The sequence below is a fragment of the Microtus oregoni genome, unplaced genomic scaffold, assembly GCF_018167655.1.
Source record: "Microtus oregoni isolate MIOR12 unplaced genomic scaffold, Mior012 000138F_ref0000102, whole genome shotgun sequence".
In the NCBI taxonomy this organism is placed as follows: domain Eukaryota; kingdom Metazoa; phylum Chordata; class Mammalia; order Rodentia; family Cricetidae; genus Microtus; species Microtus oregoni.
In genome coordinates, this window is record NW_024544788.1 from 240,574 (window position 1) to 267,872 (window position 27,299).

Below are 27,299 nucleotides of genomic sequence, written 5' to 3' on the forward strand. Positions count from 1 at the left end.
CTGTGAGTTCGAGGACAGCTTGGTCTACAAGAGCTAGTTCCAGGACAGTTAGGGCTATTACACAGAGAAACACTATCAAAGAGAGAGAGAGCCATATTGGGCAGGACAGGTGGCTTGGAGATTAAGAGTGCTTACTGCTTTTCCAGAGAACCCGAGTTCAGTTCCCAGCACCCACACTGGGCAAATCATAACCACTGGCACCTGAGGATTGGCTCCCTCTTCTAGTCCCTATGGTCACCTTCATACACATGGGAGTCTCTCTCTCTCTCTCTCTCTCTCTCTCTCTCTCTCTCTCTCTCTCACACACACACACACACACACACACACAATACACAAACATAAAAAATAAAATAAGTCTAAAAATTTAAAGATAAAAGTTTTATACTTTTTCCTTTTTAATCAGTTATTATATTAATTAGTTTTTTCTAGATATAGCTTTAAAAAGGCCCATAAAAGAACTAAGAAAGGAATTAGAGGATCTTTCTGTCCCCTGCTTTTAAAATGGAATCTTTTTTTTTTAATTCAAAGGATTTCAAAGGCAAATAAACACTTGTTGATTCAGCCCTAGCCACCAAGGCCAACAGTTTTCACCCTTGACTTAGCACAGAGTGCAATGAGCCTTGGAGAGACCTCTGCCCTGTGTTCTCTTAGTTCCTCCAGTTCAACACCACTGATTTCAGCTACCCCTACACAGGCTCCTATCACCTATCTTTGTTTCTCCAAACCAGACCTGTGTCTGAGACACAACCCAAATACCTGTCTGGGAATGTTATGGGATACCTCCCCCAGGCTGTGCCTGCTGTCTGTGCTTGCACAGCACAGGTTCCTAAGTGATCCATCTCAAGGCCTGATTAGAATGATCCTTCTGATTCAGTATGGTAGATTTACTACACTGCGGTCTTGCATCTCTAGTGAGTTCCCAAATAAAGCCAATGCCATTGGTCACCCAGGAACCAAGCTTTGAGATACAGCTCCATTTAATTGCAAAGTCTTTTCTGCAGTTTTGCTCTTCCCCTCAGGTACTTTCTAAGTCCTGTCTGCCCACCTCTGTGGCCTATGCCTTAGCTATTTTGAAATACAGACCCTCACTCTCACAACCTGGATGTGAGCCCTCATTTCTTCCTGTGCTAAGGCTTCTCACTAATGCCATTGTCCGGTATCCACCTCTCTGATTGCAGCCTTAGCTCCTGCCAGCATGATAGTTCCAAAAAGGGTACATGATCTCACAGAGAAAATTAAATTATACTTCTACCTCCCACTAACTGTATGATTTGGGGCAAGAAAGTCCTCCATGTATGATTTTCTCACTTATAAAAAAACAAGATGGTAATGTACCCTAACTCGTGAGAGGGGGTTAGAGAAATGGTGTTCATAGCACTCAATAGCTACGCATTCTCTGGATGCTGGGTCATTGCTGGCTGCAGTATGGTTGGAGTGTTGAGTGTCAAGAGGAAGTAGAAGAGAGAAGTGAACAGACCGATCAGGAAAGCCTGAGTTTCCTGGGGAAATGATGGAAGCTTGCTGATGAGTGCTCTAGGCGTCTATACCTGACGGGGAAGGAATGAGCACACTAGGCAGGTGAAGAAGCTAGCCTGCCGTGCTTCCACGGAGTGCTTCCATCTCTCAGGGAGTGGGGCCAGAGAAGAAGGCTTCATATCCCTAGGCTAACCATCCATTCCCTTATGGGCTGCACTGAAAAGGAGGCGTCGCGGGTAGGAAAGTCTCTTCAAGCCAACGCAATCTCAGAGGATCAGCTTCCAAACCTCCAGCTGCCAACACTTGGAGCAGTTGAGCAAGCAGAGACAGAGTGCTTAGATCCTGGCTGGAGTTTGAAGGTGAAATCCCAATAGTGCACCAGTTAGGTAAACCTTGCTTCAGACTTTGGACTTACTTTCCCTGTCAACAGGGAGGAATTACAAGGTTTGGTTTGGTTTGGTTTTTCAGAATGGGGCAAAATATGTCATATCTCTATGCCTTCACCCAAATAACTTCTTCTACCTAATTTCTTTGGAGATGATTTGGAATCATGTGGGGGTGTCTGTGAAGGTGTTAGAATGGAGACACAAGAGGTAAACAGTTACCATTTGGATCCAAGTAGATTGCATCTTGAGCTCTGACTTACTAGCTGAGTGGCATTAGGGAAGTGGTCCCCTTTCTCTTGACCCAAGTTTTCCTTGGTTGTGAAATGGGAATAATATAACCAAATCCATATGGTGCTTTGTGCATAGTACAGGGGCCAATCCACACTGTACTTAGAATATTAAATGGCACATAATTTATGATTGGACAATGTTAGCTATTATTTAGTATGCACAATTCCCAGGTCGTCATAGTTTGTCTTTCTGTGGCTGCGATAAAACACTTTTCAAATCAACTTGAGGAAAGGGTTTATTTCATCTTACAACTTCCCAATGGAAAGTCAGGGCGAGAACTCAAAGCATGAGCCTGGCAGCAGGAACCGAAGTTGAGGCCATGGAGGAACAATGCTTTCTTGCTTGTTCTGCATAGCTTATTCAGCCTGCTTTCTTACACAATCCGGGACCACCTGCCCAGGGGCACCATCACCCACCCACATCAATCACTAGTCTAGAAACTGTACCACAAACTTCCCTACAGGTCAATTTGATGAAGATATTTCCTCAATTGAGGTTCTTTCCTCTCAGGTGGCTGTTTAAACAAATACACATACATACATACATACACATACATCCCTAACCAGCAAAGAAGCTTTATACAATATCTATTGGACCCGAACTTTGGAGGGAATAGGTATTTTAATACGTCTCTATTTCTGAAGATTCAGTTGATCCTCACTAAAGTTTGAAACACCAGTTCCCTAAAGACTCCATCTTTATCCACCTGATAAAAATTGTCTACCCAAATGCATTTTTCTATATAAAATCTCCATAGGCCACACTTTTCCCAACTACATGTCCACCTCCCCCTTACTATGTCTCTAACATGTCTCTGCCATGAGTTCTTTCTTTGAAAGATAAAGACTTTGCATCCCTAGCCAGGACACAGTCTCCCAAGGGGCTGGAACTGAACGGAGACAAGCCAAGTGGAAAGAGCTGTGCAGATCTTTTGGGGTCTCCATTATAGAAACAGCAATTACTGCTCCTATCTAAAGAATCAATACCTACTTGGAAGCTGCACCATTTTGTTTTCTGTTCTTTACATTTTAAATGTTTCTTCTGCTTTTTTTTACAACGATAAAAATAATTTATACCCACTCGCAAAGAATAAAGCAAAAATTATCATAATCTCATGCTCCAAGACAACTACTATTAGCTTTTAGGTGTTTCAGCTTTTCCCCTTCTGTGTGTATATTTGACATAATACAGTTCCACAGTCAGATAAATTCAATTCCACAAATATTTCCTGAGTACCTTCTATATTTCTGGTACTGTTCTAGTTTTTAAATTTTAATAATTTTATGTTATGCATATGGGTGTATTGCCTACCTGTATGTCTGCGTGCCACTTGTATCACGGTGCTGGAGGAGGTCAGATGAAGGCATAGGATACCCTGGTTGTGAGCCATCACGTGTGCTCTGGGAATCCAACCTGGGTTGTCTGGAATAGTGACCAGTGGTCTTAACCACTGAGCCATCTCTTCTGTCCGCAAGTACTGCTCTAAATACAAGAGAGACAGCAGTAATAATAGTTGTTCTTGTTTAACATATATTAAAGTCAAAGAAATGAACAAAAATAAGAAGTGATACTTATATTAGCAGTAAGCAGTAAACGTGATGAGGTAAAGTAAAATGGAAGCCAGGGCTAATGGAGGAGCTATCTGATTCCAGCACTCAGGCTGTGGCAGACGGATAAAGAGTACAAGATCATTCTGGGTTGCATAATGAATTCCAGGCCAGCCTTGACTACATAGAAAGCTTTGGAACTCCATCCCAAATGAATGAGTGAGTGAGTGAATAGAGAAAAGAGATGAAGACAGGAAGGGAATATTTCAAGAGTGGAAAGTGAGAGTGTGACCTGTGATGGACTCTGGAGAAAAGCATTCCTGGCCATAGGAATCGTAAGTAGGATCTCTGACTTCAACTACGTCTAGTTGTTTAATGGGTATGGGGAAGGTCGCTATGGCTGGTGCACAAGCATCAGGGGAGGCGGTGGTAAGTGAGGGCCTAAAGCTCTACAGGTAACAGTGGTGGGGTAGAGGAGATTCTCCTGGGCATGGCTGGATACTGCTAGGACTTCTTTCTATGAGATGAAGAAACATTTAGGGATGTTTAGGCAGTTTCCATGTTTTCTGTATCATATATCATGCCCTGTGATTTTCCCACATCAATCTGTGTCTAGATTTCTGAACATGTCCCTAGGGAAAATCTCTAGAAGTTAGGAATGGAAGGGAGGGAGGGAGGGAGGGAGGGAGGGAGGGCGGAAGGTGACAGGTGCAGCGTGTGAAAAATTAAGACTACCATTACATTTGTCTTCAAGATCCCCTTTATGCATTTATAGTTTTGTAAGCTATTTTCTCTCCTAAGACTGAAACATGAATATTTTCCCATGATGTGGTGATGTTTGCATGGTACAGCTATGATTTTATCACAATACAAAGTGAATTAATTTAGCCACTTTATTTGAACTTGGACATTTGGTTTGTTTCCAGAGTTTCAATATCAAAAATGAATGTGGGCTGAGCATCTTCCTAACGAAGGCTTTGCTCTCATTCTGAACAGAGTGGGTTCCTGAAAATGGGATTACGAGGACAAAAAATGTATTTCCAGAAGTAGATTTCACTAATAGAAAACACTTATGGCTAACAAAAGTTTATGCCAAGGTCTACTCTGTCATTGTTGTATGGGAGTATCCCCACTTTCTTACTAAAATGTTATCCTTTTCTGCTCTGTACACCCCTTCTATAAAAAGGTGGTAGGTAACAGTGTTATCTCCATGTTTGTTTTAATTACTAGCAATCCCGAAAAATTTCATGTCCTCCTTCGCCACTGACATGCTTGCATTTTGCCTAGAGAATTTGACTAAGCATGTTCTTTTCTCTGCATGCCATATGTGTGCACGTGTGGTATGTGGACAAGTGTGTATGTATGCGGGGGTGCATTTGTATGGATGCCACAGGTTGAAGTGTAGTGTCTTCCTCAGTTACTCCCCACCTTAAATATTGAGACAAAGGACGGTCTGGCTAACCTGGTTCCTGTTCCCCAGCCCTGGCACTGAAGGCCAGTTACCAAACCTCCCATCCTGGCTCTTATATGTGTGCTGAGTCCTCACACTTGCATGCCAAGTGTTTTACCTACTAAGTCATTTCCTCAGTCCCTTAAAGATTTTATCAATTAAAACGAGCACTTAAAGATGGAATTTTTTGCCATATTAGTTTCAAATAAAAATATTTTTCACAGGTTTAGGTTTTTTTTATGTCTTTGATGCTCATAGTTCTTTCTAAAAAGGGGTAAGTGGATTCTAACCACAGCTGAGTGCTTGCGGTTTGAGCTTATTTCATGATGATTAAGTTGAAGAGTTTTGACAAAAGATCTGGAGGGGCCGGTTCAGCTAATCCTAAATTTAGCTCTGAGGGAAAAAAAAAATGTGCGGGCTGGATATAAAGATTGTTTCCTTCATTACACTTTGAGAAGATGGGGTGGGGTGCAGAAGGGATTAAAGCAGTCTTTGCCAAAACTATTCAGAATTTAGCCAATTCTCTGCACAAATCTCTTGCATGGTGGTGGCGGTGGCGGTAACTACGTACAAGCAAACAAGACTCTATGGAAAAGTACTGCCCTGGCCTGCAGATGTGTGCATGGCTTGGTTTTAATTATCTTCTTCTCTTTTTCTTCTGTTACCCTTTCCCAGTAACAATATAAAGGGCAGTCAGATTAGTTCTCTAATGAGTAGGGACAACCCTTGTTCCACAGAGGCCTGCTCCTATGCATCCTGTTAGCACATCAGAGGCCTAGGTATCTAGGTACCTGGCATTTGTCAGGGGTTATGTTCAGGGTTACTATGGCTGCCCAGGGTAGCTCTGACAGACTTCAAATAGAAGAATGCTGCCAAGCAATGAAACTTTGAACGTTATTCTGGTATTTTTATAAGGAAAAAAGGCTCATCAAGAGAATGCCATTTGCTGATGCCGTGTGACTAAGCACAATTGATGGCTGCAAAAGGGGGGGAGGTAAAAACAAATGCAAAATCTGGCGATCTTAGTCCCAGATTTTGAAGAGTTGACAGGCCTGTGACCTTTGGATGTCAGCCCTGCAGCTTTTAGGCAAGAACTGGAGGACCATCCCCAAATGGATAGTCTCAAGTGAAAACGAGAGGTGTGTAAGGTGGACAAGGAGTTGAAGGCATGATTTTTCGGACAGCTAAGACAGCTTCCTGGTCCTGAGGGTACTGCCAGGGGAGGGTTATGAGGGACTTTAAAATGAGAGAGAAATAAGAAGCAAGAGAAACGCGGCCCCATTCTAACCGACGTCATTTGCAAGAAGCGGGCCTTAGAAGCCATAGAGGCAAGGCTCATCCAGAGGGTCTGCTGGAAGCTACCCACTACCTAGGCGACTGAGCTGTTTGGCGGTGAGCTGTACTACGCTCCGAGGGAGCCTTGAAACTGAGGCAGGGACCCAGCAGGTACAACCAAGAGGTGGGCTGGGCTTTGTGGCCTGGCCTTGGAGTGGAGGGAGCAAGGGGGAGGGGAGAAGCCAAGACAGAGGCTACTTAGGAGACCTAAGCCACGTCCAAGCCTACCAGTGCAGGGCGGGGTGGAGGGGGAGGGCGGGGTGCTTAGGTGGTTGGGAAGGGCGTGGCTTGAGGCTCCGCCCCCTAACGGCCCCGCCCCTCCGCGAGGCTTTTCTTCCGCTGCCACAGAACGCCAGACACCACTGTTCGGCAGAGAGGGAGGAGAAAAGGTAGTGTTCCGGAGCTCTGCCTAGCCGGGCCCAACCTTTGCTCCAGAGATCATGGCTGCCAAGGAAGCGGTGGCGACTGGCGCCGACCCGAGCGAGCTGGAGGGCGGGCTGCTGCACGAGATCTTCACGTCTCCGCTCAACCTGCTGCTGCTCGGCCTCTGCATCTTCCTGCTCTACAAGATCGTACGCGGGGACCAGCCTGGAGCCGGTGGCGACAACGACGACGACGAGCCGCCCCCGCTGCCCCGCCTGAAGCGGCGCGACTTCACCCCTGCCGAGCTGAGGCTTTTTGATGGCGTCCAGGACCCGCGCATTCTTATGGCCATCAATGGCAAGGTGTTCGATGTGACCAAAGGCCGCAAATTCTACGGGCCGGGTAAGGAGACAGGGCCGGGGTGGGGGGGGAGCGAGACAAAAGAGGGGACCCGAGCAGGGAGCAGGGCAGTGGAGAGGTGAAGGGAGGTGGGACACCCTGGAGGGAAGGCGGGCGGCTCCCGAGCGGACCAGGGCCTCGAGGCGCTGGGGGGGGGGCGTGCAAACGGAGGGAGGGGGTGTTGCCCTAGGAGGCTGACGCTTGGAAGCCGCGGGTGGGAGGGACAGTGAGGCTCGAAGGCCCGGGATGTTGAGGAAGTTTTCGAAGGTAGCGGGCTTTGGCGGGTGGTGGGGGTGGGGGTTCTGAAAAGAGAAGGAGGCTTCGGACTTGAGAAAAGGATCGAAGGTATCGGGCTTTGGCGGGTGTGTGTGGGGGGGGGGGGTCCTGAAAAGAGGAGGAGGCTTCGGACTTGAGAAAAGGAAATGAAGGTGTCTCCAGAGAGGCCCAGACTCTTGAGAAGACGTGGAGCCCATGACGCCGGAGGAGCCTTGGTGGAATGTAAGGGTGTGGAGAGAGAGAGAAAGTGGAGAAGGGGATTAGTGTCAGGTAGAAGCATTGTTCCTGGCGGAGAATGGGTGTGTGTGTGTGTGTGTGTGTGTGTGTGTGTGTGTGTACTGTGTGCATGCGCGGTGAGTGTTTGGTGTGCACCGTTTGTCTGGTGGGGGGGCGCTTTGGAATGTAACATGTACTTGGTATGTGTGTGCGCGTGCTGTGTTGGGTGGACTGAGGTGCTGGAAGATGAACAAGCAAACCAGCTTGATGGAGAGGAGGAGAATAGTTAAGAATGCATTAAGAGCAGAAGGTGGTGGGCCTTAGGAAAGTGAAGAGCTGATCAGAAACACCATATTTAGTGTATAGTGGGGCGGGGGGACTGGGAGGCAAAAAAAATCTTTCTTTAAATAAAAATAAATGAAACCAGGGTTGGGAGGGAGAAGTGGGAGGGTACTGAGAAACAATAGGGTAAGGCTGTGAAGCCCGATGGGTGGGGGGGTGTCAGGAAGAGCGGACCAGAGGGAAAACAAGGGCTGGACGGCTGCTGAAGTGTTGCAAAGGATCCTAGAGATGAGGTTTCTCCAAACCGGATTGCCTGTCAGAATCACCTGATGCTGGTGAAAAATACAGATCCCTGACCTGACCAGCCATGGCCACACTTACCTCTGGGGGAAGGGGTGCCAAAAATCTCCATTTTAATACTGCCCTGTAAGCAAAATTGGGAATCAGCCAGGTTAGAAAAGCCCTGCTTTCTAGAACCTTTGAAGAGGAAGAAGACTCCAATATGGAGTCCTCTAAGCACTGGGAACTCAGGGGGTGTGTTCACATGTTCATTGGTCTGAGAAAGAGAAGAATAGCCAGCACTAATCCAAACCAGACATACCCACTCCTTAGTCTCCAGAGTCCAGCCATGCAAAATCACATGGGCACGAACCCTCACCCTTCATTTTTGCTTTCAGACATTTTAGAAAATGTATTTCCTGTAGGCATGTAACTGCAAAATGATATCAACACTACATCCTATTTGTCACTACGGTAGTACCTTATCACTAAACAATCGTGTAAATACCTGTAATTATTGAGCTAAACCATAAAGTAGTCAGAACAAACGCATGGGGCATGGGCCTGTGGTTGTAGTTTGCCAAGTCATCACCAGGAGCCTCGGCTCTCTCAGAGAGCACAGCTGGGAGTCAAGCAGCCTCCATCCTAAAGCAGGTAGGTTGGAGTTTGCAGAGTCATCGTGAGGAACTTCGATGTGTGCACAGGAATAACGACAACTAGGAGTCCACCTGCATTCTCCATTTAGAATGTCACCGACCAGCTCCGTGACCTGGTACAATGCATTGTCTCAGGGCCTGTTTTCCTTAGGGGGGAAAAAAAGCAAGCACAACCCAGCGTGGGGTTTGCCAGTCCCTGCTCTCAATTATTCACAGGGTTCAGGAAGAGTGATGAGCTGTATCATAGTGGAAATAAAAATTATTCATATGAGTGCCTGGTACTATGGGCACAGCACTGTTGTAGGTGCTAGCAATCACCACACATTTCTGTCCACCAAGCATCTACTTAATGTGCTTTATGGTGAACAAAATGTATCCTTCAAAGACTTAATATTTGCCTCAGATCTTGGTTAAGTGTGCATTACCAGTTCAGGGACCATAATTCCTAAAATGGTGGCGTCCAAACCAAAATAATTTGTTTTCAAGCACTAGGTGCTACTATTTCCATTAACAGTACACATTTGCGACACACATGGGAAGTTAATTTTGTTAACCTTCTCTAGTGGCAGCATGTGATGGTGACTAAACCAGCCCATGTTTTACAAGTTGGCCATAAGGGCTTGAGGTGTATCTCAGCAGTAGAGTGCTTGCCTCGAATATGCAAAGCCCTAATCCATCCTACCCAAAAAAACAGATCATAAAATTTATCTAATATGTCAGAAAAACATTGGGTCAGTTAAGGGTTCAGATGACCACACTGTAATGAAATACAATTAATTCTCCTACTTGGTATAAAGATTTTGCTCTCAGAGTTACCTAGTATCCAGCCTACTTTTGGGGGAAAAAAAAGGCATTGTTTAAAGTAGACTGAATTCTTTTCCTTTGCTTGTGCAATATTTAAATGAGTCTAAACAACCACTTTAGGTAAAAACAAAATGATCCACTGCTTTCAGACAAAAGCTTGGTATGATGTTATGCATAAGAGCATTTGGGATTATTTGGAGACACTGATGGCAGCCTTTTTTTTTTCAATGAAAATTTAGTGTTTTCACAACCTTGTATATACTTAAAAACAATACTCAAACTGGTCTCCTTTGTTTTTAGTTCTTATTTTTGACAGTGAAGCTTATATAACATGTGGATAAATTTTTGAACCACTGATATTTGTAAAACTATTTCTCCTGCAGATTCCTCAGGGTTTGAGTCTTGCAATCAAACGTCATTTAAATTATATCAGAGTAGATTGACAAGGAAATGTGTTCTTTACACTGTAGTGGTTAAGAAACTTTCTCTTGGCTCAAACCCCTAGAATAGAGCCAACCTGTAGCTTTGGAGTCCTCAAGCTGAATGCTGACTCATTGATTGTATGCTCATTCCAAGGCCACCCTCAAAAGAATCCCTTGTTTTCATATTAGCTATGTGCAGGTCATAGGAGATTTCAAATGCTACACATTTTTATTTAATTTTCCTTATGAAGTGACAGTAAATCTTTCAGTGTCCCTTATATAATGATCAAAGTGTACATGGAGCTTAAGAATGGAATTGGAAAATTCAAAGGAATCATTCAATACAAAGAACAATAATCCCATCTTCTGTATTTGAGCCACCCAGAAATGTATTATCTTGTAAAGAATCTATCTTTGATTTTGTTTTGTTTTTAAAGAGGGACCATATGGGGTCTTTGCCGGAAGAGATGCATCCAGGGGCCTTGCCACCTTTTGCCTGGATAAAGAAGCACTGAAGGATGAGTATGATGATCTTTCTGACCTCACTGCTTCCCAGCAGGAGACCCTGAGTGACTGGGAATCTCAGTTCACTTGTAAGCATTTATTTATATTGTGCCTGGATCAAATTTCTACAAGTAATGCAGATCATGATCAAACAATAGTTATCACTAAGCATCCTGACTTGAGTGCATTTTGATAGGCTCCTAAATTTTCGGATTGATCAAGTTTGTGGCATGGAGTAATGGTGGCAGTGCTGAGTCATTTGCTATGATGACATACCAATTTTTGGCCTGTCCTCTACAGAAGCTTGGGCTTCTAATTTTGATGTGTAAGTTTTTGCCTAAAGGTATTAAGATTCCATACAGAGTGTGTAGCGGAAAGGACAATGGCCCGCTTGCCTCCAGAAGAGATATTTTCACAAGCCCTCTCTTGTAGCCCTTAACTGTTTAAAGGCAGCCCACAGCTCTGTGTAAGAATGGGAGACTTGTATTCTTCCAAACAGCTTCTCATTGAATCTAATTTAGCCTAAAGTGTAAATGAGGCCTCATCTGTAAATGCTGCTTATAATCTACCCAGCAACAATGGTGCCTGCATTGTTGTTAAAGAAAAGGGAAGCATTTATTTCAGGCTTAATGCTGTGTATAGGAGGGGGTAAAGTCTTTAGAATTAAGGTGGAAATAAGGGGTTAAATTCAAATCATGAGAATGCAGGGATTTGCTTCAGTCTAACCTAAACTCCAAGGGTTAAATGATCACTTTAAGATTACTTCACTGCCACAGATTTGAACTATACTAATCTTTGTCAGATTTTATGGAATGTATGTGAAGACCATGACAGCCACTGTTGGAGGAAGAGGATTTTCCATGGAGGGGAAGCTTTTTATTTACTTAGCTCCACCATCAGTTAACTAGTCCATGCTCTTTTAGCCCTGTCCGAGCATATTTTTCAGAATAAGCTGAGAGAGTTCTTGGTTAATAATTAGCCAGAGGTGACACTGCCTTTTAAGTTTGGATCTCAAACAGACCTAGTATAGCCTTCAAGGCAGGACGCAAATCTTTGGACTTTGAAAACAGCCCAGCTGCCTAACATCGTCACTAACATTTGCAGCTCAGGTGCCTTTGTCATCATGAAACTAATGAGTTATAATTTAGAATCCACAAAGCTCTGTTCTAGAGCCATCTAGCATCAGTGGGAAACGGGTGATATTTTTCTTTTGCCCACCACCCCTTTCACTTAGCACTAACCCCCCCTGTTGTGACACCTCAGCTACACTCAACGTCATTGTGGATTCCCCTTAAGCAGGTTTCCAGGTGCCGCCACCACCAACCCCTTATGCTGCCTTCGAAGAGGGAATTTTGAGTTGTTCCCAATGGCACAGAAGCAGCTTTAGTTACCTGTTTAGGCGGGTTGTTTACTCCTCTCATCCCTCCCTGTTTCAGAAAGGAAATTTGCATTAACCCTGGATTCACTTGGTTATAATGGAGCTTGCTGATTCTGACTTCACACCTAACTCCCAGGCATTTGTTCATAAGCTGTCTAATAGATGTTTGCAAGGATTTTTTTTAAAGCTTTCTCATACTCTTCCCTTTAATTCCTAAGGATCTTACTTCTTGCCCTGGTTCCTTCCCATCTGCCTCTGCATACCAGCCTCCTGGTCACCCTGTTCAACTGCTCTTACTGAAATCGGCCCTTCATATCTTGGTGATAACATTGCCAGAGTACTATTTTGCTGTGTCATTCTTTTTCTTATAAACTTTCAGTACCTTTGCCACGAATAGGTGAAGTTCGGGTTTCTCGGGCTGGCTTTTCAGGTCTTTCTAATAGCCCACATGCTGATCAGCCAGACTTAGCTCCTCCTATTTCCAAATGCCACTTCTACTCCTGACAACATGTTTTTACTGGCTTTCCAGATACGCTCAGTCTTGCCTGTGTACCTTTGAATGTGTTTGCATTTTTCGGGAAATAACTCTCACTCATAGTCCATCCATCCATTTTCCAAATCATATCTTTCTTCCATGAAGTGTTCTACAGCCCCCTAATCCATAGTGAGGTCTTACTATCCACACTCCCCACAGAGTGCTCAGTTCACTGGCATTGCTTGTTGCTTTATAGTTCTCTGATTTGAACAAAAGTCTTAATTTCATTTTTTGGCAAGGAGTATGATATAATCCTTTTATATCCTTCAAGAAACCTCACACGTTGCTGAGTGTATTGTTTGGACCTCTCATTTAAAATTAAATGTAGTGGGGTTTTTTTTGTGAAGCATGAGAATGGTCATTTATTTTTTTCTTCTCTGCCCCTCCAGTCAAATATCATCATGTGGGCAAATTGCTGAAGGAAGGGGAGGAGCCTACTGTGTACTCAGATGATGAAGAACCGAAAGATGAGAATGCTTCGAAGAATGACTGAAGCATTCACTGGAAGCATATCTATTTTTGTATTTTGCAAAATCATTTGTAACATTCCAGTCTGTCTTTAAAACATGGTGATTTCAGTATTTAGAAAAGTTTTGAACTCGCTGTAAATTTTTTTTAATTACCATCACTAGTGACACTGACAAAATTGTCTTAGAATGCATGATGTTTGTGTCACACATCCAGAAAGTGAGCTGCGGTGCTGTCATGCAAATGTTAATGCTGTTTTTCTTCTAGCAGTAGTTAGAACAAGCGGAAATGCAATTTGATTCTTCTGAGAGAGAGCAAAGACTTGGGTGTTTTCACAAATTGGTCACAGTGGTAAGTGTATTGGGAATGAAGAAGGATCAACTTCTAGTCACTGTTCTCTGAAAACAAGCCTATCTTATTCAAATGACTTAACTGCATGATTTCTGTTTCGTCTACCTCTAAAACAAATCTGCAATGTTCCAAAGGCTATGGTATTGATTTAAGAGAAGTTCAGGAACAAAATGAAAATTCGATGTTGGGCTTAGTTGGCACAAATACATGTCCTGTGTTTCTGGACTGATTTAGCTGTCCTTGTCCGCATGTGGACACTCTCAACATAGACAGTAACTCTCTCTCACAGTAATTGACAGTCGGGGCTAAAGCAGCACCTGACATTCAAAGTAGAACTTTGGGGAAAAAATAAAACCCTAAACACATGAAGATCATAGGTCTGGCTTCCCAGTCTTGTTGCTTGCAGCAGGCAATGGTTATGTAGTTGTTTGACCAAATGTGAAATTTGAGTGGAACATAGAGGGCAGGAACAGGTGTGTGCTTTTCAAAAAGCCTTCAGCGTCATCTCTGAAGAATGAGAAAACACTACATGGCATTAACTGAGTGATTAGTAAAGGAAAATACATTCCTAAGGTAACAGTTAAATCCTTGTTGTTACAAAATCGTAGTCACTTTGAAAGTAGTAGTCAAGTGTCTAGGTCTTGGATAATACTCTTTGGTTAATACGAAACCTAGCTTAAGTAGACTCTACAGTTGTATACATTTGTAAAAGTATTATATGAACAACTAGTGAGGGTTCAGACTCTTGTAATTGTAGTTAAATAGTCAGTGTATTTTCTTGTGAGCTGTGTTTAATGGTTTTACCTCAAATCAGAAACAAAATGAAGTGTTTGGGTCAGTTAATAAAAAGGTTTTACCCAGTATAGTGTGGCTTGCTTGTTTTAATATTTTTAACTCTAAGCTGGGGGGTGGGGTAGTGCTATGCAGTGGCTGTCTTCTGGGCATGACATGGCTGTTGCACCCAAGAATTCTCAGCATCTGTGGTTACCTGCTCACCAGCCAAAATTCAAGCACCAACTGAAGAGGAGCTCATAATCGGCCCCATCTGAGGGGTTCATAATCCTACCCCATCTGAGGGGTTCATAATCCCACCCCATCTGAGGGGCTCAAAATCCCACCCCATCTGAGGAGCTCATAATCCCACCCCATCTGAGGAGCTCATAATCCCACCCCATCTGAGGAGCTCATAATCCTACCCCATCTGAGGGGTTCATAATCCCACCCCATCTGAGGAGCTCATAATCCCACCCCATCTGAGGGGTTCATAATCCCACCCCATCTGAGGGGTTCATAATCCCACCCCATCTGAGGAGCTCATAATCCAACCCCATCTGAGGGGTTCATAATCCCACCCCATCTGAGGGCTTCATAATCCCACCCCATCTGAGGAGCTCATAATCCTACCCCATCTGAGGGGTTCATAATGCCACCCCATCTGAGGAGCTCATAGTCCCACCCCATCTGAGGGGCTCATAATCCCGCCCCATCTGAGGGGTTCATAATCCTACCCCATCTGAGGGGTTCATAATCCCACCCCATCTGAGGGACTCATAATCCCACCCCATCTGAGGAGCTCATAATCCCACCCCATCTGAGGGGTTCATAATCCCACCCCATCTGAGGAGCTCATAACCCTACCCCATCTGAGGGGTTCATAATCCCACCCCATCTGAGGAGCTCATAATCCCACCCCATCTGAGGAGCTCATAATCCCACCCCATCTGAGGAGCTCATAATCCTACCCCATCTGAGGGCTTCATAATCCCACCCCATCTGAGGAGCTCATAATCCCACCCCATCTGAGGGGTTCATAATCCCACGCCATCTGAGGAGCTCATAATCCCACCCCATCTGAGGGGCTCATAATCCCACCCCATCTGAGGGGCTCATAATCCTACCCCATATGAGGGGCTCATAATCCCACCCCATCTGAGGAGCTCATAATCCCACCCCATCTGAGGGGTTCATAATCCCACCCCATCTGAGGAGCTCATAATCCCACCCCATCTGAGGGGCTCATAATCCCACCCCATCTGAGGGGCTCATAATCCTACCCCATCTGAGGGGCTCATAATCCCACCCCATCTGAGGGGCTCATAATCCCACCCCATCTGAGGGGCTCATAATCCCACCCCATCTGAGGAGATCATAATCCTACCCCATCTGAGGAGCTCATAATCCCACCCCATCTGAGGGGCTCATAATCCCACCCCATCTGAGGAGCTCATAATCCCACCCCATCTGAGGAGCTCATAGTCCCACCCCATCTGAGGGGCTCATAATCCCGCCCCATCTTAGGGGTTCATAATCCCACCCCATCTGAGGAGCTCATAATCCCACCCCATATGAGGAGCTCATAATCCCACCCCATCTGAGGAGCTCATAATCCTACCCCATCTGAGGGGTTCATAATCCCACCCCATCTGAGGAGCTCATAATCCCACCCCATCTGAGGGGTTCATAATCCCACCCCATCTGTGGGGTTCATAATCCCACCCCATCTGAGGAGCTCATAATCCAACCCCATCTGAGGGGTTCATAATCCCACCCCATCTGAGGGGTTCATAATCCCACCCCATCTGAGGAGCTCATAATCCAACCCCATCTGAGGGGTTCATAATCCCACCCCATCTGAGGGCTTCATAATCCCACCCCATCTGAGGAGCTCATAATCCTACCCCAACTGAGGGGTTCATAATCCCACCCCATCTGAGGAGCTCATAGTCCCACCCCATCTGAGGGGCTCATAATCCCGCCCCATCTGTGGGGTTCATAATCCTACCCCATCTGAGGGGTTCATAATCCCACCCCATCTGAGGGACTCATAATCCCACCCCATCTGAGGAGCTCATAATCCCACCCCATCTGAGGGGTTCATAATCCCACCCCATCTGAGGAGCTCATAACCCTACCCCATCTGAGGGGTTCATAATCCCACCCCATCTGAGGAGCTCATAATCCCACCCCATCTGAGGAGCTCATAATCCCACCCCATCTGAGGAGCTCATAGTAACACCCCATCTGAGGGGCTCATAATCCCACCCCATCTGAGGGGCTCATAATCCCACCCCATCTGAGGAGCTCATAATCCTACCCCATCTGAGGGGTTCATAATCCCACCCCATCTGAGGAGCTCATAATCCCACCCCATCTGAGGAGCTCATAATCCCACCCCATCTGAGGGGTTCATAATCCCACCCCATCTGAGGAGCTCATAATCCCACCCCATCTGAGGGGCTCATAATCCCACCCCATCTGAGGGGCTCATAATCCTACCCCATATGAGGGGCTCATAATCCCACCCCATCTGAGGAGCTCATAATCCCACCCCATCTGAGGGGTTCATAATCCCACCCCATCTGAGGAGCTCATAATCCCACCCCATCTGAGGGGCTCATAATCCCACCCCATCTGAGGGGCTCATAATCCTACCCCATCTGAGGGGCTCATAATCCCACCCCATCTGAGGGGCTCATAATCCCACCCCATCTGAGGGGCTCATAATCCCACCCCATCTGAGGAGCTTATAATCCTACCCCATCTGAGGAGCTCATAATCCCACCCCATCTGAGGGGCTCATAATCCCACCCCATCTGAGGAGCTCATAATCCCACCCCATCTGAGGAGCTCATAGTCCCACCCCATCTGAGGGGCTCATAATCCCGCCCCATTTGAGGGGTTCATAATCCCACCCCATCTGAGGAGCTCATAATCCCACCCCATCTGAGGAGCTCATAATCCCACCCCATCTGAGGAGCTCATAATCCTACCCCATCTGAGGGGTTCATAATCCCACCCCATCTGAGGAGCTCATAATCCCACCCCATCTGAGGGGTTCATAATCCCACCCCATCTGAGGGGTTAATAATCCCACCCCATCTGAGGAGCTCATAATCCAACCCCATCTGAGGGGTTCATAATCCCACCCCATCTGAGGGCTTCATAATCCCACCCCATCTGAGGAGCTCATAATCCTACCCCATCTGAGGGGTTCATAATCCCACCCCATCTGAGGAGCTCATAGTCCCACCCCATCTGAGGGGCTCATAATCCCGCCCCATCTGAGGGGTTCATAATCCTACCCCATCTGAGGGGTTCATAATCCCACCCCATCTGAGGGACTCATAATCCCACCCCATCTGAGGAGCTCATAATCCCACCCCATCTGAGGGGTTCATAATCCCACCCCATCTGAGGAGCTCATAACCCTACCCCATCTGAGGGGTTCATAATCCCACCCCATCTGAGGAGCTCATAATCCCACCCCATCTGAGGAGCTCATAATCCCACCCCATCTGAGGAGCTCATAGTCCCACCCCATCTGAGGGGCTCATAATCCCACCCCATCTGAGGGGTTCATAATCCCACCCCATCTGAGGAGCTCATAATCCCACCCCATCTGAGGGGTTCATAATCCCACCCCATCTGAGGAGCTCATAATCCCACCCCATCTGAGGAGCTCATAATCCCACCCCATCTGAGGGGTTCATAATCCCACCCCATCTGAGGAGCTCATAATCCCACCCCATCTGAGGAGCTCATAATCCCACCCCATCTGAGGGGCTCATAATCCTACCCCATATGAGGGGCTCATAATCCCACCCCATCTGATGAGCTCATAATCCCACCCCATCTGAGGGGTTCATAATCCCACCCCATCTGAGGAGCTCATAATCCCACCCCATCTGAGGGGCTCATAATCCCACCCCATCTGAGGGGCTCATAATCCTACCCCATCTGAGGGGCTCATAATCCCACCCCATCTGAGGGGCTCATAATCCCACCCCATCTGAGGGGCTCATAATCCCACCCCATCTGAGGAGCTCATAATCCTACCCCATCTGAGGAGCTCATAATCCCACCCCATCTGAGGGGCTCATAATCCCACCCCATCTGAGGGGCTCATAATCCCACCCCATCTGAGGGGCTATTGTAGTTGATGACAAATAAGGCGGGAAGAGTCAATTTCCTTTGAAGGTGTGGCCACTAGTAGAGTATTCATTCTCCAGCGCCTGGTACTCACACACGTACGGGCAGCACCAATTTAGATGTAGTAGAGTATTTGTTTAAAGACTAAGGGACATGTTTGGGAGGGTCCAGGAGAGTTGAAGTTCAGATACGGTCATAACACATTGTAATCATGTGTAAAATTCTCAAGAAGATAAATTTTAATAGTTACAGCAGATATAGTCATTTGACTTTAACTTAAAATTGAGTTTAACTTTTGGGTGTTAGACTTCTATGTGTACTAAGAGCCGTGTAATCCCAGCACCAGGAAACTGAGGCAGGAAGACTGAACAATATTGAGACTTGTCAAATTCTGCCTCTGGGTCAGCTTTCTAAACTGAAGTTCAGAACAATGTTATTAAGAACTATTACTATGGAAGACACTGGGGTTACCAAGTGTTAAGGAAGTTTGGGGGTTTGTGGCAGGAGTATTTGGCTTTTATTTTCCTAGATATTTTTATTATTTGAGAATTCCATACATGCCCTGCGCTTTGATCATATCCACACACAGCCCCACTTTACCCCTAACCCTCCCAGACTCACTCTGATCCCTTCCCTACAATATGGCCTCTTTTTTCATAAACAAGTTCAATTTATGCTGCCCATAGGAGAGAAGCCATTAACTAGCCTGTCGTCAGCCTGCCTGGGGACATGGGTTGCCTGTTTATTATTCAGAACAAGCATCCATACAGTCCTTAATGTTTTAGAAAGAGCTTATGAAACCCAGCAAGGAACATTAACAGCCCTAAAGTGCCCAGAGTTAAAGGTACAGTCTATATCTTCATTATATAATACTTTGAAGCAGTTTGCTAGTTTATGTACAAATACAGTTAACTCTTGAATGATCAAAGACAAATTATGGGCCTAAGCTTCTTGGACTAAACTCCCCATTCCACATCCATTTATTTTTGGACATTCATAAATTTTAAGTTTCACACACAACTGAGGGAATGAGATGAAATTAAATTCCATAGAGTCAATTTTGCTACCATTTAACAGCCGTGATAAAACATACTGTGCCAAACATGGTGGCACACACCTATATAATCCCAGCACTTGGGAGGCTGAAGCAGAAGGATCAGAAGTTCAAAACTAGCCTGGGCTACAAGTGAGACCCTGTCTTGAAAAGATGTATTGTGTGTTTATCTTAAAACAGGAGATTTCTACTAACCACACCCACCATCACTACTAAGGTTCTGGGGTCATCACTTAGGAGGCAAAAAGAAGATAAGAGTCAGAGGACATAGAAGAACACTGTGACATGCTACCTTCTGGACATGACATGACTAGCACTCTCCCATGCACTCAAGCAGCTGTGGTTACCTGGCCAAGGTCAAGACAGTCAAAATCCCAGTATAGATGGTATATATGATCTCCAGGCCCCACCCTGTACTGAGGATCTCTTAGCAGGGGCCAGTTGCTTGGGGAGGGGAATCATTCTTTGAGGGTATGGCCTCTGGTAAGTTTCCCATGCTCCAGTGGATGGCCCATGCACATATGCACAGCACTAACTAGACGTAGTGGGTTATCAAAATAAATAAAGCATTAAATTGGCAAGGAGTATATTAGGGAAGAAAACTAGGGGAGATGGAAGAGAAAAGTGGGGAGTTTACATTAGAACATAGTTCATTGTATACCTGTATGACATTTTCAAAACTAAGCTTAGATGTACCTAGAGGAGGGTAATTTTGAGTCTAAGTATGGCTTAAGTTCATCCAAAATGAAAAACAAACTGGCTTTTAGTCCTAGCAACTCTGGCAGACCCAGCTCCTATCAAAAAGGAGTAGAATAAAAATACTGGAATGGTCTGCAAATGTTAGGGTGAGTATCAATCAAGGCAGCCCAATGATCAGTCAATAGTCACCATTGTCACTCTTAACAATTTTATTTTTGAATATATTAAAATGAAATAAGCATCATTTCTCTAACAATGCAAATAAGCAAAAAGAGCAACATTAGTGCAACATATCATACTACAGATAGAAAGTTCCCCCCAAAGTGGAATCAATTACTATTTATTTTAAAATCAACACGTTAAACAGTTTTCCAACAAAAGCACATGGATTTGGTTGTGTTTTCAAATTACCTAGGTTACATGGCTTTCTACCTGAGAAATTCATACAAATGAACAGAGTACATTTATAGACTTTCCCTTATCAGATAAGCAGCACATACAAGGAAAGCATACGAAAACCCCTATTTAACTCAAAAAACTCAGGCCCCTGTTTGAAAAGACAAAAAAAAAGATACGAGAAAATACTTTTCACAACTTAAATAACAAGAAGAAAAGTAGTCGTAACAGTTTGTTCCATTACATTCTTTCCTAAGTCACGGAGTGACAAGCACAAAGTAAGCTATTACGTTTCTTGTAAGGCCTATACCAAAAAGGGGTTGACACAAATCTACAATGCATTCCCACAGATAGATACAGAACTCACAGGGGGCAGCAAAAGCGGCATTTTTACTTGTAGGCCCCAGGAGAGCATTCAACAAACAAATCAAACAGAAGAGGGCCACATCAAAATGACTTAGCGCCACACCTAGGACAGAACAAACTGCACATGCTGCTCAACTCTGCAATCTGATTCTTATCTTTGCTACCAAGCAAAGATGCCTAAAATCTCTCAAGAAAATATAGCAAACAAACGAGAGAAGAAATTGAGTGGGTTTTGTTTGTTTGAAAACGGTCAGCTGTTTTCTAATACAAGCCCATAAATACAATGGAATAAAATGTGTTGGGGGGGGTGTTGGCCAATTTTTCTTGGAGGAGAATAATATGTTGCCAGAAAACTGTCTGACAAAATTTAAGTTGTTGGTAATTTCGAAGGCTACTTTGGGCAACAGTACTTTGACCACGAATAGTCATGAAGAGCCATTGCTAGTCCTCAAAAACAAAACGAAACAACAAAAAAAAAAAGGCACTCTCAACCCGTGAGCAATCTTTTGGACGGGACAAGTCAAACCTAGCTTTAACAGTAAAACCAAGCATTGGCTTGCAAGTGAGACTGAACATGAGAGACAGCACACTATTCACCTGGTTTTATGTTAGTAACACACAGGGATCTGTTACATTCCTTTCTCAGCTTTTAGGCGCCTGAACAGATCTCTCTTCAAATAGGAATACGCAGCTCGATCAATCAAACAACCTGTGGCTTTTACTTCAGGCAAATCATACAATTTTGTAACCACTTCAGACACCGGGTTGCTCAAGAGGCAGTGGATGGGCACACAATGTGAGACACGATAGTAACCCCATCCACTGGTACGCTACCCGCCTCCGCTAGCAGATGCCTTCCTGCTGAATGTCCACTTGAGACTGAAATGAATTGCTGCCCTTCACTGGTTCTGTGGATTCCAAACAGCTATTCCTGTTGCAAGCAATCTCTAATTCACTGGGCAATTGCCAGGTCAGGTAGAGCTTTGTTGGGAAAATGAAGGTCCTGAACCAATGTAAGGCAGAAAGAGTTGGCCAGGCTGTCTACAGAACACGCACTGCACTAAGGGGAATCTACAAATATCTCAATTTAAAAATATATTTAAGAATTCCAAAATGAGTCGGCAAAAAAGATCAATCGCTTATTTCACATGGTTTACAAATTCTGCACTCTTACAACTCTTCCACAGCTAGAAAACTATGGACTTCTCTTTTAATCCTTCCTAACTCCATGGCATTGTTAAGGGCAGAGGAGGCACTTGCTACTGTTTTTATAAAAGTCAGTTTGGGGGATATTCAGTGACTTTTTACAAACTGATGTCACCCAACCCTGAGTGAAAGGATTACATAGCCTGAAATAGAATACTGTCACAATTTTTCTTCCCAAGTGCCATTATTGATGCTCCAGGATTTTTTGATATTTCCTTTTGCAAATCCCCCTAATTTTATAAATTCAATCCTGGTGCTTTGCTTTTGTATAGAAAGCTATGGGGTTCATAAAACAAACAAGAAAAATTCTAACAGTCTCATCTATTTAACCACCAAAGGGCAATCAGCCCCTTTTAGATTCTTCTTCTTCTTCTTTGAGAGCTGTGAATATATTCATTTCCTTCTGGTGGGTATCCACGAAACTCTAAAGCCATGAAATCTATTATAAGTTCTAGCCTCTGGATCTCTCCTTTATCTAGAACTACTGTGAAGTAAAATTCAGGAACATTTGTTACCATACATACTGCTTCTTACCAAATCTAGAACACATGAAAGGACGCCTCTTTGTCCACCACTATGCTCTTTGAAGACAGATGATGATGCCATTCTGACAGCAAAAGAGCCTTCTTAATGCTAGTCTGCTCCTTTCTGGCACCAAATTAAAGCTTCAAATAAAATCTGTCCTTGGATCATGAAGTTTTGCAATGACTTTGCTTCACCAAGCTTCAGAACCTACAGGTTCCCCATTCCCAAAGCTTGCGGCATTTCGATTCCCACTTGAAACTTTGGCAAGAGGAACAAGTATGTGCACTTGACCCTCTTCTAGTTCTTGTTCTGTGGTTGCTAACAACATAGCTCTATTTGGTCTGAAGTTTTTGTTTGTGTCAGTTGTTTCTTGTAAATAAGGGTGTTCCTGATCAGAGTGGCCATCAAAACATTTTCAAATACAAAGAGCCAGAGTAGCTGTCTCCTAAGTAGCCTCCGTACTCAATGTGGTCCTGGTTGTCATCATGACCGACATAATAATGACCAGCATCAAGCATGCCATATCTTTTAAACCTTCTTACAGCCTGGTTATATTCTGACTTCCAAGAGTTCTGCCTTTTTCTGGAGAAGTATCCCAAATATAAAGCTCTAGCACGCTTTGGTGGCATTAATGGCATATAAAGGGGTCTGTATTTCACATTCTGGCCAAACATACTACCAGTAACTCTCCTCCTCTTTCTTGAGATGCTCTCTAATTCATCACTGGAACTGGATTCGTGGTAGTAGCCTTCATCAAACACAGGGCTGGGGTCTATTTTTTCTCTAGTTTTGCCTGTGTTCTTGTGAACTCGAATGGAATCCCATCCACCCTCAAGCCACGAATATCGCAGTTCATACTTGGACCTTTTACCTGGTGCCCTTACTCTGTGCCTAAAGCGCTTTTCCTCACTGTCGGGTTTCCACGCTGAATTCAAGGCCTGCTGACTTGACCTAGTTTTCTGCCGGCAAGTAATGATTTTGTCAGTGTCGAGAGGCCTTCGTTCAGGGGAGCTATCATAGACAGCCATGGATCTTTCTTCCTCCTCTTCGTTCACGCTAAGGGTTTCAGTGAAGCACTCAGAATCACTACTGATTTCCTCCAAGAAGTCTGCCAATGACAAACCTACGTCTGCTGACCTTAATGATGAAGAAACTGGACTTTTTCTTGCGTAGTGAGAATCTTTGACTCTGTGGTTGTGAATCTTTTCCACAGGATAGCTTTCTCCATCATTTGGGGACAGGTGATCTTCAGTTTCACTTGCCATGTCATTGCAATGGTTTTTTAATTTCTTAAAAAATTCTTTGGTATAATTGGTCTTCCCTGTGTTTTCTGGCTCGGTCTCGAGATCCTTCATATACTCCTTTGGCCAGCCCCCGTCTTGATCCTGGTCTTTCCCTTCCAGGCTCTCCTCTTCACTCAGACTGGTCGAGTGGCAGCTATGCTTTCTCAGACTGACCTGAAATCCATCCCCCTTAGCGTAGACGTCTCTCTGCCACTGACATGTACTTGTTAGGTGACTCGCGTCGAGGCAGAATCGGGCATATTCTGGAGTCTGATAATAGTTTAATAGATAGTCAATAAATTCATCTGTTTCATAGATCTTCTGTTTCCTGCCATGGTTTATCACAACTTGTCTAGAAGAATATGACTCATTAGAACTTCTGTCGTTGCAGTCTTCTTTTTCAAGGGACTGGTCTGGATTTGCTGTACTCTGCAAGGAATTCTGGTCAGAGACCAAACTGTAATGGTACTCATCAGGTAACTCCTTTCTGGTTGAGTCTCTTACTTGTTTCACTCCAGGGCTATGTGAAGATTTCTGTAACTGGGCTTTAGTTCTTTTCTTCACTTTTTGTTTTTGTTTATTGTCAGACTTGGGAACTTGAGAACTCGGCATTTCTTCCTGCAGAGTGCTTAATTCTTCTTCCTCTGGAGGTTTCAATGCAGTCCCTGGGGCGTGTTGCACTTCAGGCTTTGGAACATCAACCTCCTGAGGGTTACACTGCGTGGATCCCTTTAAAGAAAAAAAAGATTTAATGATCTCTCATCAAAACCCAAAGAGGACCAGCAAGATGGCTCAGCAGGTAAAGGTGCCTGTTACTAAGGCTGAAGACCTGAGTTCCAACCCAGGAACCCACACGTGAGAGGGGAGAGAACTCTCTGGTGTCGTCCTCCGACCTCCATACACATACACTGTGGCATGCTGCCCCTCCCCAGTCACACACAAAATAAGTAAATAAACATAAACAAAACACAAAGAGATTGAAATCTTCCAAAAACTGAGCTGGTGTTGCTCTGAAGAAACCCAGAGTAGGTCCAAATTAGGAACACTATTGTACTGAGGAGACAGTAGTACATCAAATGTCTTGATCTAATATGAAATGTTTTTACTAAACCTGTGACCATTCTTATGACATGGCATTTAAAGTACCTTGCTCTTTTTATTTGTTCAAAAATCGACCAGTCTACTGTTTTACAAAGAGAAATAAGGAACGTTCTGTTGCCCTCACAGAAAACCCTAGCACAGGAAACGACACATGGGTGAAACATGTCCAACAAGGTCAACTGAACTAATGAAAGTCTCTCTGTTTTGTACTGCAAACTTTTGCCCGTGGATTGTAAGTTGAGGATGTCTCAGAGTTGAGTCACCCGGCCTGCCTCACAAAGATGGAAGATGGGGGGCAGAGACACAGCTCAGTGGTGTAACACTTGCACCTTACAAAGAAAAAAAGAGCCAAGCACCAAATAGACAATATAGCTGTGCCCACCGATTTGCCTGTGGTCAAGTCCGATGATATCTGTTCCGCAGAGCTGAGGAGTAGGGGAACAAAGATGCCTGCAACCCCATCCCCAGGAAGGTTTGCTGCATGGTCCCCCTGATGTCTGTCACACATCAGGGCCCAGCGCCCCACTCTCAATTTGTAATCAGTGTAAGTATTAACAGGTTCCAGAATTAGGTTCCATGCCCATTTAAAGAGGTGGATTCTACAAAAAGAGTCCCACTTGGACATCATTAAGGTAAACTAAAATCCAATCTAGCTGGGCCTGCTATCAATAATCCAAGCACGAGATTACTTTTTACTGATCCTGCTTTCACCAAGTCAAGCTATCTATAATAACAAGGCAGAGATCAACATGGCAAATACGACATGAAGTTCACTCGAAAGCACAGGAGCAGCTGTCATCCTTCTGATTTAAAAGCACTGCATGTGCACTGCTACATGGATACTTCCAAAACATCGCTGGCTTCCAGTCCAAGATATCTGTGATTCTGGCTAGCCCTGCGAGCCCATAAAGGGAGAGAAAGATCTTAGAGAGGCGAGAATCTGTGAAGAAGATAACTAACCTGTGAGTTAAAAAATTCCTTACCAGATAGTTCAGGACAAGGCTAATATGAGCCTGACAAGGCTCAAGCATCTTCTCCCTTTTCATCCAAACCTGTTACAGATGGATGGACGGATAAAGTTAATAGAAGCCCACGGATCTAACGCCCACGCCACACCCACCCTTTGCTTCCCCTGGCATTGCCCCGTCAGATCCACTAGGAACTTGGAAAAGAAGATGAAGTAGCTTAAGTGTTCGGAATACCATCCTGAAGTTGAGAAACACGAAGTGAGGGCAGAGCTAAGACAAAACTGGTTGAGAGACTGGTTTTGGAAATCCGTGGTTGAGCTTACGTGAGAGTCATTGATTTCGAGGAAACCCCTTGTGGCATTCGCCACAAGTCTGCCACACAGTTCATTTTAGTGAGACAGTACTTAAAGTCAAAGAAAGTCCAGTACCTATCAACACTGAAGAGAATAATTGGGAAACAGCCTTACCGCAATTTTCTTCAGGAGTACCCGGAGCAATCGAAGGGCCTCAACCCGCCGCTGAGCCAGCAAGTACTTCCTCTCCTCCCACTCCTCTGAAGAGTCCAGCTCCTGACGAGTCTCAGCCTTGGCTTTCACCTTCTCCTTCCTTGGCCGGTGTCTGTCTCTTTCCTTCAGAGATCGCCTCCTGTCCCTGGCCTTCTTTCTCTTCTCTTGGGCTTTCCTTACTTCATCTTTTCTTTTTCTGGATGACAATTAAAATTCATCATTTGAGCAATAATTATTAGCCACTGGGTCTCACTTCCATTCCCCCCCCCCACCAAGAAGATGTAATCATTTAGGCTTCCAGAAACCTATGACTGGTAACCTCAGAACCAAGAATTGACAGTTCATGGTAAAATGATAACAGCCAGAGGCTGGGGAGATAGCTCAATCAGTAATGTGATTGCCTTGTATATACAAGAACCTGAGTTAGCACAGTGGGTACACCTTTAATCCCAGAGCCGGGGAGGTACAGACAAGTAGATCCCTTGGATGCACTGACCAGATAGTCTAACATATTTGGCAAGTTACAAGTCAGCAAAAATCCTTTCTCAAAGAAACAGGTGGACAGCATCAGAGGAATGACACCTGAGGTCCTCTAGCCTACACACACATGCACACATGCGTGTGCGCGCGCACACACATACATGCACATGTTGCATACATGCTTCTGTACAAGCACATATATACAAAAGAAATAAAACACTTGCCCCCTAAAATCCACAAAACATCAAGGGAAAAATACAATAATTTTGGCAAAATACAAATGTATAAAAGATATCTTTTGGATAGGGAAGGAAGGAAGTGGGGAGGGAGGCGGGCAGAGAGGGAGGGAAGGAGGGAGGAAAGAAAGT

The 27,299-nt window shown here is 44.7% G+C and overlaps 2 protein-coding genes across 2 annotated transcripts in view; one reads left to right on the forward strand and one right to left on the reverse strand.

The window, feature by feature from the left end:
- Positions 1-6,874: 6,874 nt before the first annotated feature.
- Positions 6,875-14,281, forward strand: LOC121444700 (membrane-associated progesterone receptor component 1-like). Its single transcript, XM_041646604.1, has 3 exons — positions 6,875-7,250; positions 10,620-10,775; positions 12,989-14,281. Exons 1-3 carry the CDS (start codon positions 6,926-6,928, stop codon positions 13,090-13,092), a joined length of 585 nt encoding a protein of 194 aa, XP_041502538.1. The 5' UTR covers positions 6,875-6,925; the 3' UTR covers positions 13,093-14,281.
- Positions 14,282-22,997: 8,716 nt separating this feature from the next.
- Positions 22,998-27,299, reverse strand: part of LOC121444702 (A-kinase anchor protein 17B-like) — a 33,480-nt gene continuing 29,178 nt past the window's right edge. Inside the window, exons 5-7 of the mRNA XM_041646606.1 lie at positions 26,413-26,647; positions 25,961-26,029; positions 22,998-24,605 (exon numbers count right to left, since the gene is read on the reverse strand). Coding sequence (XP_041502540.1) covers positions 22,998-24,605; positions 25,961-26,029; positions 26,413-26,647 — 1,912 coding nt within the window. The remainder of the gene's footprint in view (positions 24,606-25,960; positions 26,030-26,412; positions 26,648-27,299) is intronic.